Consider the following 10,911-nt stretch of genomic DNA (forward strand, 5'->3'; position numbering starts at 1 on the left):
TTTCATACTTCTCACACTACTAGAAATCTTAGTTAACTCTTATCAGTAAAGTTTATATGGAAAAGAGTTTAAATACACAAACCGAGTTCATTACAAGATTTTCAGGACAAATATTTTTAAAAGCTTCACTAAAAGCAAAAAAGGGGCACAAGTTCTATCACTCTGTTAGGTGATGTCAACTTTTAAAACTATAGCTGGCAAGTAAGCATTAAAGTAAGAATCCAATGTGATGTGTGCTGCTGGAATCGGATTACACAAGGATGTTAGGAAATTGGGTTAACTAACTTTGGGGATAAATCTGTAGGAAGTAATGATACTATCTAGGCAAAAGGTGCCTCTTGACGTAATGCCTCTTTTCACGTCATCCTTTGAAAGTAGAAGTTGTTAATACATCCTTCAGTTGAGGATAAATATCAGGTAGTCTAGATTCAACAAAAGTTACAAGGGCCTTGTTTTAATCAAACTTGCTTTCATACCAAGACTTCCCATCTCCATGGCTCTGGAGATACTGGAGGCTCATTAATGAAAGAGGGTCTCTCCTACCATATGTACCAGCTTCTTTTTTTTTTTTTAACCACCTCCCCTTCCAATATTTCTGTAGATCTCTTCTTCCCAGACACATAACAACCAAACCAAACCCGTTGCCACTGAGTTGATTCCGACTCACAGCGACCCCATAGGACAGAGCAGAACTGCTCCAGAGGGTTTCCAAGGAATGGCTGGTGGATTCGAACTGCTGACCTTTTGGTTAGCAGCCGACTTCTTAACCACTGTGCCACCAGGGCTCCAGACACCTAAAACCAAACCAAACCTGCTACCATCAAGTAGATTCTGACTCAGAGAGACCCCATAGGGTCTCCTAGGCTGTAAATCTCGACAGAAGCAAACTGCCACATCTTTCTCCCACAGAGCCTCTGGTGGTTTCGAATTGCTGACCTTCTGGTTAGCAGTCAATAGCTTCCTTCCAGACACCTAAAGACCTCGCTTATCTTAAAGGTAATCAAGCCTTGCTCACTAGTCCAGTAAAATTGAGCTGACTCTAAAACAGAGCTCCACGACTATGCCCCATGCCAATAAAAAGGAGGGTGTTCCTAGCTGGTCTCTTTGGTCCATACTTGGGTCAACATTTCCATCATACAGTACATTGTTTATAATTTATGTGTTCTCTGCCTTATCTCTACCAACTTCCTAAAAGCCAAACTTGGATGAGGAATAAAGATTTTGACATAACACCTGCATCTCTATGACCAAGCTATTTTCATCCGTCACTGAGATCTAAAATTATTGTATTTAAGTCTGCCACCAAGCAGACCTCTGAAACACTCCCTATTTCAGATGACATAGGTCCTTGAACTTTCAGAAACAATTCATTCTTACACTGTTTTAAAGTTTTGTGTGAATGATTTGACTCAGAACGAAAAAATGTGTCTTACACCTGTCATTACCCCTGCACCACTTTTAAGTGCCTAGCACAGTGCTAAGCACATAGTAGGTGCCCAATATTTATTTAAAATAAAAATTAAGGCTCTAGTTTAGTGGAGCCTCAAGGTATGTGTGTATTATCATTAATGATTACATTAGTTACTTCTGAAAATAAAATTCATCGATATTATAAGGTTGTGTAAATGCACAAATGTGTTTCATCCTCAAATTCATATAGGATATTCAAATTACTACTGGATGTATTATTTTACAGCTCCAATATGCACACTGAGAAAGTTAAAAGCATAATAGAAGCCTGAAATAGCTGGTGAATTTCCATTTTAAAACTGATTTTTCACCTGAACTGCAGTTTCCTGTGCCGAACTGATGTATAAATGTATGTTTGGAAAAGAAATGATTTGTGACATGTGTTGGTCACTTGTGCTCTAGTGCGGACAGACCCTGGTCATCCACACAATAATTTATAACACTCCTGGACTTTGCTTTAGATCTGAAAGGTGGCTTCACAGCAAGTATTTATATACTGAATCATACATTCTCATTACTAAACAAATAATCAAAAGTAAAAATATCTGACCTCAGAGAACACTTTTTAAAATCACATATAAAAATATGCTAGAAGATTAACATGCACTATTAAGCTGATATCCCTAACTTTGCTAGAATAGTAAAGGGGTGGGGGTAAGGGTGGGGCAACTCTAAACTCCAGACCCAAATCACTGACTTCTATGGCTTTGAAACAATAAGAGATCAATTTAGTTGGGCTGTTGAGCTTTTGTTTTTTTAAATTTCTCACATTCCAAGAACAGGAGGCAAAAAAAAGTAGCTGTTTTATTCAACTGTTGACACTAGAGAATATTTATAACCAGGTCATCAAAATACTTATTTCACAAGCCATTCCTAGAATATAGGAATAGCTGTTATATAAAATGCTGCTTTATAATTATATTCATAATAGGCATTTTACCTACAAAAAAAAAAAAGAAGAAAAAAAGCCCCTCACTGGTTACCTTTTGTCCCTAAACCGAACAGTGAAAGTCACAGACTTTGTTTTTCACAATGGAGCAATCCTTCCCCCATCACCCTCCAGAGCATGTCAGAAAACTTAAAGTACTTCAAAGAGACTAGCATCACACTCACTTTCTTTCAAAGTAGCCAAAATGAACACTCACCCAGCAAGAACCAATGAATCTGGTGTCAAATTTCAAGCTATTTTCTCTTTTTCCAAAAATCTTCATAAAAATACATTCACTCAAATTTAAAATGTTTCTCACTTCCATCTATAGTGTTACAATAAAAATAAAAGATCTGGTTATGAAAAGTAGCTGAATGGTAAAAAGCATTCTCATGGTCTCGTTTTTTCTGTACCCTGATTTTAACCCAACAAATGCATGTCAACCAGACTCAGTTCCAAAAAAATTATAACTTAACATGTAGTTTTTAAAAGGCAGCATCACTGAGAAAGAAATTTCAAAATATTTGAGGAAAAAGGCTTTCAATTCTCCTTTCTTAATGATGACATTTACAGAATTAGGGCAGGACCCTGTGCCATGCAGAGTAACACTTCCTCTTCTGTTATTTGTTCTCAGAAAGTTTCCCTTGTAAAAAAAAGCTCCTAAGTTAATAACATATCTATATGTGTGCCTTCACAAACACACAAATACACAAAAAAATCCAGGGATTCTTCATTCTTTCACTACCGTAGCGACGTTTCCAAGTATTTGGTGAAATCCAGAGGAATCTGAGTAGCAGTTTCATTGCAACATCTTTTGATTAGTTGATTTAAATCTTCATTCAAAAACAAATCCCCCTGTAAAACTTTATCCTGGAAAAATATTAAAAGATAAGTTAAAAGTTACATATGCCATAACAGAATGCCAAGCTGTAGGCAAAGCTGAAAGTGGCAACCACTGACACCAATGCATGAAACATAACAGCAGATGCTCATTCAGGTCTCGGACACGTCCTAAATTTAATGAGATAGTCTCATAATCGTCTCTACAGAATTCCAACCCCAGAGAGCCATCATACAATCAACTTCTAGATATGAAAGAGAGAAAAAAAAACTAAGAAGACTGGAGTTAGTTTTTAAGAGACATTTAGTTTTTCTTCTTTCAAAAAAATAAAAGGTTTTACATACCTTCCTTTTGGAATTTGAAGATGCAACAGGAGGATTAAATGTCATTGCTGCCATGCTGTAAGTCTCAAAAAGTTCAGCAGCAGTTCTGTAATCACAAATATAAAAAATGTCAAGAACCATCAATACCTATATGACTTGGAAATAATAAGAGATTACCCCCAAAGAATGACTCATTATTCTAAACACACATATTAAGGTATAACATAATCCTGCTTTTGAAACCAATCAACTATCTCACCTAAAATAAATCATAACTTCGCATGTAATATCAACATGGGACATTACAGGTCTGGTGTACATTCAGAATACCAGCCTGGAGCACGGAGAGAAGGCTGAGTAGAAGACCTCAAGCTCTATGAGATCAAATCCCAACACAACCAGTAATGTGACTACCTCATGGAGGCAGAGGAGCAAAGCATAGAGTTACCCTCCACAGACTCTGAAAACAGTTGCGGGCCTGGATGAAGTGTTAAGGAGAGGACTTTCAGGAGAGAATACATGTCTCTGCCCATGACATGTGAATGAACCCTTAATAATTTGAGGTTAGTTCATGTTCTCCAAAGGAAATAGGCAAGGGTTGCAAGGGTTGTGATTAGGCTCATATCTAAAGCTCCACGCTCCAGGGAAGACCACCATGAGTACCGAGTGTCTCCATTCTCAAGATTTTGCGATAAACCCATTCATCCCAACCTTCCTCCACAGAAGGAAACTTCTGGCATAAAAGAGGCACACATTCAAGACCTCTGATGAAATCATACCAGAAAAGGATCATGAAAAAGAAAAATAACAATCATTTTCTTTTTTTCCCTTTTAAAAAAAGCAAGGCTAGGGGAGGGGTGACAGGTGAGCAGTGTGAAGGAAATAGAGGTAAATGGCCATTTTATTATTTAATTAATAAGACAACAAGTTATTTCTCTCCTACCCAGAACGAAAGGAATGGAGAGCCACCGAGTTCGTCTGTCATTACGGGGGCAGTGGCAGACTGCTGCCAAGTTAAAACATAGGCCTAGTGTTGCCAAATCCTCAGTATTTCAAGAGAAGCTGGAAATGAGATTTTTGATAAATTCTTGCAATTTTTAAAAGATAACAACTAATTCCATTTTTGTGCAAACTCTGAAGAGGCCAGAAAATCAGTCAGCTGGCCCAAAGGTCACTTGTCTGTGACCTCTGAATTAAAGAAACCAGTGGGCTTGCAAAGAAGAAGAAAGATCCACAGCAAACAACAAAATGTTAATTCTGAGTGGTGGGCAGATGGGTGTCTTCTGTACCATTTGCTCTCCTTTCCTGTTTAACTGAAAAAACCAAACAAAACAAACCCACTGCCGTCAAGTCGATTCTGACTCATAGCAACCCTATAGGACAGAGTAGAACTGGCCATACGATTTCCAAGGAGTGCCTGGTAGATTTGAACTGCCGACCTTTTGGTTAGCAACCATTGCTCTTAACCACTGTGACACCAGGGTTTCCTGTGTACTTGAAGTATTTCCTAATTAATTTTATGTGAGTGTTGGGGGGGAAGTGTTACTATTTTTTCAACTCTTCTATATTTTTTTAAATTTTCAAAATAAAAATTTGGAGAAAAAAAAACTTCTTTTAGGAAGACTAGTTTTTCCCATCTGGGCAAGTATAAGGCAGTTGCAGGAAGTATCCCTCTGAGCTTCTTGTAGGCCAGGAGGCACTGAGCAGAGATGGCTGCAAGGGGCAAGGAGAGAAACTGCTGCCCTTCTGGGAGTACTGCCCAATGGTTAGTGTCCCAAAGCACCTCTATCCGCTTTTTCTCCCTTCTTTGCCCTAGCAGCAGCACTATTCAAAAAAACGAAGCTCACTTTGCTTGGACTCATGGATTTCCACATTAAAAAAAAATCCATATAGCAAATATGGTACTGTCTTATCAATTGTTGAACCTGAGTAATGGGCATATAGGGATTCATTGTAGCACTCTACTTTTCTGTTATGTGTCCATTTTTTTCTTAATTCAAAAAAATTTTTAAGCAATTACTCAACGAACAAAATCACAGAAAGTACATTTTCTCTTTAAAACAACTGAGGAATATCAAGTGAGACCAAATCCAGATACACACACTAGCACTTTACATTTTCAAAACAAATTACCTTATAAAACCGACGGCTATCAACTAAATTTTGTAGTTTTATAAGAAGACAATCTGAAACACTACCTTCGGCTCAACTCTGGTTTGAGCACTTCAGAGCCTTCAGAAGGTGCTCCTGCGATCAGGTGAGCTGCAAAAATCTGCACTATGGGATGGTAATGTCTCTGAAGAGGAAACAGGACAGCACAGTGTACACCAGTCAGTACTTTATAAAACATGAGCTACAGCAAAGATGCTCTTTAATACAAATTTAAAATTAAAAAAAAAAAGTATGTGTATGTAATTCATAAGAAGCACGTACATACAGAAAGAAAATTATCTTTGCTCATGGGATACGACACAAATCTCTTTGATGACCAAGTTACCAGTGATGTAGCTTAGTCTTGCTTTCACTGTACGGAAAGAAAAATCAAAAAGCAATTTCTCTTTCAGAGTGAAAGGAATTACTAGTTTACAACAAGTTTCCTGATGCTTGTATTTTCTACTAATCTCACTCTGATGCTGTCCAAGGTGAAACCACCTTGAAACCTCTATCTAAGTCTCCTCGGATCAGATCCCATAAAAATGTACCTGATAACAAATCTTGCTCTACTGTAAACAGCGTTAGGGAAAGATTTCAGTAAATCTTCCACAACCTTGCCCCACTAAGCTGTCATCATTTTCTGCTTCCTTAGAAAATGTACTTCAACAATCTAAAGAACAATAAAAGCAAAGTAAAATGTAGCAGATTAAACAGGAATTCTAGGAAAGGCAGCCCCAGAACCAAATATATTAAGTACTCTAACAACAGCAAAAAAAAAAAACCAGGATCACTCTTACCCGGAGTGCATGCAATTCCCAAAGAGCAGTGTTCTGAGCATTACAGTACTCGGGTTCATCCAGCTCAGGGAGGAAGACCCCACTTCCCTGAGATTCATTGTCAAGCAACAGATCTGTTTTTGGGAAGGTCTGCAAAAATGTCACGTTTTTTAATAAAAACAATTTAAGTTTATAAGAGAACAAAAATCACAGAGAAATACTTTATCTTGGCTTGTTTTTAAAAGAATTCATTTTATCTTGCAAAGGAAAACAAATAATCTTTTTTACCCAGCAATCTAACTTTTAGAAATCTTTTCCATAGAAACGTTTATATTAGAACATGATAAGGACAATCACTGTAACATCATTTGTAATAGCTAAATATAAGAAACCTACTTAGCTTGTTACTTAGCCTTTCTGCACCTCAGTTTCCCCATCTGTAAAATGGGGACAATAATAGTAGCTACCTCACAGATTTGTTATGAAAATTGAGTTTGTAGAGCATCTATAGCAGTCGCAGGCACGTACTAAGAACCCTATAAATGTTTGTTAATCAAGTAACTAAATAAACCTTTACACAGTCATTAAAAAGAACCAAGTAGTCAAGTTTGTACTGACATGGAAATGTGTCCACCACCTTTAAGTGATAATTTAAAAAAAAAAAAAAGAAAAAAAAGCACCTGCATAATAATCCCCTTTCCATTAAAAAAAGTTTTGTGGTTTCTGTATCTATTTCGTTTATGTATTTATGTATGAATAAAAATATGTCTGCTGAAAAGATATCACCAAATGGTAAAAGTGATTACCTCTGGGAAGTGTCAGTAGGAGCGGAATGCTTTCCTTTTTTAATTTAATGTACTTTTATTACCTGATTTTGTTATAAATGTGAATTACTTTGTTTTTTTTAAATTGTTGACAGCATACACAGTAAAACATACACCAATTTAACAGTTTCTACATGTAAAATTCAGTGACATTGATTACATTCTTCAAACTGTGCAACCAATCTCACCTTCCTTTTCCAAATTGTTCCTCTCTATTAATATGAACTCACTGCCTCCTAAGCTTCCTATCTGCCCTTTGTAGTTGATGTCAATTTGATCCCATACAGATAATTCTTCAAAAGAGTACAATGTTCAAGGCAAATATTCTTAACTAATAAGCTAGCCTACTGTTTCATTCACACAAGACTTCGGGGGATATTTTTGATTTAAGGCTTAAGGTTTAAAGATTATCCCATCTCAGGGCAGTTTTAGGGCTTCATTCAGCCTCAATGGCTCCAGAAGTCTGGATTTCACAAGAATTTGGAGTTCTGCTCCCATCTTCCTCCCTTTTGATCCGGATTCTTCTATAGAATCTTTGATCAAAATATTCAGCAATGGTAACTAGGCACCACCTAGTTCTTCTGGTCTTATGGCAAAGGGGACAATGGACGCAATAAGGCAAGCATTCCATTTCCTCCTCCTATTCTGGACTCTCCCTCTTCCTCTGATGCTCCAGCCAGAGACCAACTGTTGTGCCTTGGATGGCCACTTGCAAGCTTTTAAGACCACAGGCACTACACAACTACTTTGGTGCTTAAAATAATAATGTAAATAGGGGAAAAAGACAATGCATCAAACAAATAAAAAATCCACTGTACTACAAAAACTTAGTTCTATTCATTTGTATCAATACTTACATGCATTAATATTCTGTTAGCTGCTAAAATACCAATGCTTGCATTTGGAAGAACATGAAGAGCAAGGGTAGAAAGACGCTTGATGAATGCAAGGGCTCGCTGCTGAGAAACCTGCTTTCTGCGCTTAGTTAGCATGACATCCAAGCACTGGAGTATAATCTCAACATCTTCATTGGTAGCACCTATAACAGCAAGCATATCCTTCAGGGATGTTTTTCTCATTACTTTCTCATTATGCAACTTCACTGAATTCCAGGAAGACCCAAGATAAACCATTTCCCTAACCAGTGAAGCAGTGCTATACTGCTAACGAGATATACTGCATCTCCAGTGAATTCCGAAAGTTCTTGTCAAGTTTGACATACGTTAAATACAGATGTGTGGCACTGGCAGGTCAGGATTTTATGTACCAGTTCCAGTTCTTATTTCTCATTTTTGATCCACTATAATTCTGGTCACAGCGTATTCTTAAAAGACAATTTAAATTTTTTTATTTTATTGTAGCTAAATACATATAAAAATTGCCATTTTAATCATTTTTGAGTATATAATTCAGTGCCATTAAGTACCTCCACAATGTTGTACAACAATCATTACCATAAAAGATTAATATTTATTAGGGACACATTATCTAAACAAACATACCTGCATGTAACTTGAACAGTGTTTTGTAGAGGTGTGTATAGAATTTCATTGGATCAATATTGAGAACATCACCTTTGAAATACAACAAACATCCATTAGGTACGTTACAACTTCCAAAGCTAAAGCAAACAAAACCTGATTAAGAAAGCATCTTACCCTGGCCAGAAAGAATATGAAAAGCAGTCTGTACACAGTGAAGACTTTCTCGGTAGCTCAGGTCCTTAAAAGAGAGAGAAAAAAAAACAGGATATTTAGAACCATAATTACCATTTATGTATTAAAAAAATAATTCATTAATAGAATTACTTACACCAGACTCAATCAGAGAATGTAGAACTACTAATAAATCATCAAAAAACTCCACATTTATAAGGTGAGCAAACCTAGAATCAAACAAAACTTCGTTAACAGGTAGCCTAAAAGCAGAAACAAAGCAGCTAAATATTAAACTTGACTTTAAAACTATATTTTTAATATCCCATATTTCAAAATGTTAGCTATGATGGAATGATGATGATTACTGATACTTTTCATTAATGCAGACTGGCCTTTTTCACAATTCGTCCAAGGGTGAATGCTACTAGAAATATATGAGGCACTAAACAGACTAAAAATACCCATAAACACTTCTGCCCTGACAAAGAAGTTGCTAAGGGCAAACAACTACCCTGAGGAGAGCTTATTAGGCATCTAGCAGGCTCTAAGTCAAAAAGGAGCTTCTAGGAAAACACATGGCAGGAAGAGGGAAAGGAAGGAATATTCCACTGTTTAAGAGAATACAGATCCTATGACAGCTTTAAAGAGAAAATGGAAAGAATCGTGGACCTGGTGTCTGGATCAGGGTGTGCTATGAATTACCTCTGTAACCTAGTAAGTCACTTGACTATCTTGGGCGTCTATTTCTAAAAATAACTGAGTCTACCTAATAGGGTTGAAGAGAAAGCACTGTATGCGATACTAAGTATGAGAGCGCTCTATAAACTATTAGGTACTGAAGTAGCTTTAAGTCAGGATATCTCTTCGATATTAGCTGAGAGATTCTAACACTATGTAAACCTTAGAATAAGAAAGGACAACCTGCACATGGAACATTCACCAGAATAGACCACATATTAGGCCATAAAGCAAGCCTTAAAAAAATCGATAGCATTAAAATATTACAAAGCATCTTTTCTGACCACAAAGCCATAAAAGAAGAAATCAACAACAGAAAAAGCAAGGAAAAAAAATCAAACACATGGAAACTGAACAACACCTTACTCAAAAACTACTGGGTTACAGAAGAAATTAAGGATGGAAAAAAGAAATTCACAGAATCAAATGAGAATGAAAACACATCCTACCAGAACCTTTGGGACCTAGCAAAAGTAGTGCTCAGAGGTCAGTTCATAGCAATAAATGCACACATCCAAAAAGAAGAAAGGGCCATAATCAAAACATTAACCCTAAAACTGGAACAAGCAGAAAGAGAGCAGCAAAAGAGGACCTCAGGTGCTAAAACAAAGGAAATAATAAGAGTTAGATCAGAATTAAATGAAATAGAGAATAGAAAAAAACAACTGAAAGAGTTAACAAGACCAAAAGCTGGTTCTTTGAAAAAAAAGACAAAACTGATAAACCACTGGCCAAACTGACAAAAGAAAAACAGGAGAGGAAGCAGATAACCCGTATAAGAAGTGAGATGGGTGATATCACAACAGACCCAACTGAATTAAAAGAACCATAACAGAATACTATGAAAAAACGTACTCTAACAAATTTGAAAACCTAGAGGAAATGGACGAATTTCTAGAAACTCACTACCTACCTAAACTAACACAAACAGAGGTACAACAACTAAATAAACCCTTAACAAAAGAAGAGATTGAAAAGGTAATTTAAAAAACTCCCAACAAAAAAAAAGCCCTGGCCTGGATGGCTTCATTGGAGAATTCTACCAAACTTTCAGAGAAGAGTTAACACCATTACTACTAAAGGTATTACAGAGCATAGAAAAGGATGAAATACTCCCAAACTCATTCTATGAAGCCAGCATAACCCTGATACCAAAACCAGGTAAAGACACCACAAAAAAAGAAAACTACAGACCAGGA

At 36.7% G+C, this 10,911-nt stretch overlaps 1 protein-coding gene across 3 annotated transcripts in view; it reads right to left on the reverse strand.

Annotated features, from left to right (window-relative positions):
- Nucleotides 1–852: 852 nt before the first annotated feature.
- NOC3L (NOC3 like DNA replication regulator) overlaps nucleotides 853–10,911 on the reverse strand; it is a 33,215-nt gene continuing 23,156 nt past the window's right edge. Inside the window, exons 14-21 of one of the 3 annotated variants that reach the window (XM_004369950.2) lie at nucleotides 9,129–9,201; nucleotides 8,975–9,038; nucleotides 8,819–8,890; nucleotides 8,174–8,355; nucleotides 6,514–6,642; nucleotides 5,761–5,858; nucleotides 3,584–3,668; nucleotides 853–3,268 (exon numbers count right to left, since the gene is read on the reverse strand). In XM_004369950.2, the coding sequence (XP_004370007.1) occupies nucleotides 3,140–3,268; nucleotides 3,584–3,668; nucleotides 5,761–5,858; nucleotides 6,514–6,642; nucleotides 8,174–8,355; nucleotides 8,819–8,890; nucleotides 8,975–9,038; nucleotides 9,129–9,201 (832 nt within the window). In that variant the 3' untranslated portion in view covers nucleotides 853–3,139. Of the gene's footprint in view, nucleotides 3,269–3,583; nucleotides 3,669–5,760; nucleotides 6,387–6,513; nucleotides 6,643–8,173; nucleotides 8,356–8,818; nucleotides 8,891–8,974; nucleotides 9,039–9,128; nucleotides 9,202–10,911 lie in introns of those variants that run through there. The other 2 variants (XR_002825558.1, XM_023740132.1) reach the window with 2 other exon arrangements.

Source organism: Trichechus manatus, unplaced genomic scaffold (genome assembly GCF_000243295.1).
Source record: "Trichechus manatus latirostris isolate Lorelei unplaced genomic scaffold, TriManLat1.0 scaffold00007, whole genome shotgun sequence".
Classification (NCBI taxonomy): Eukaryota; Metazoa; Chordata; class Mammalia; order Sirenia; family Trichechidae; genus Trichechus; species Trichechus manatus.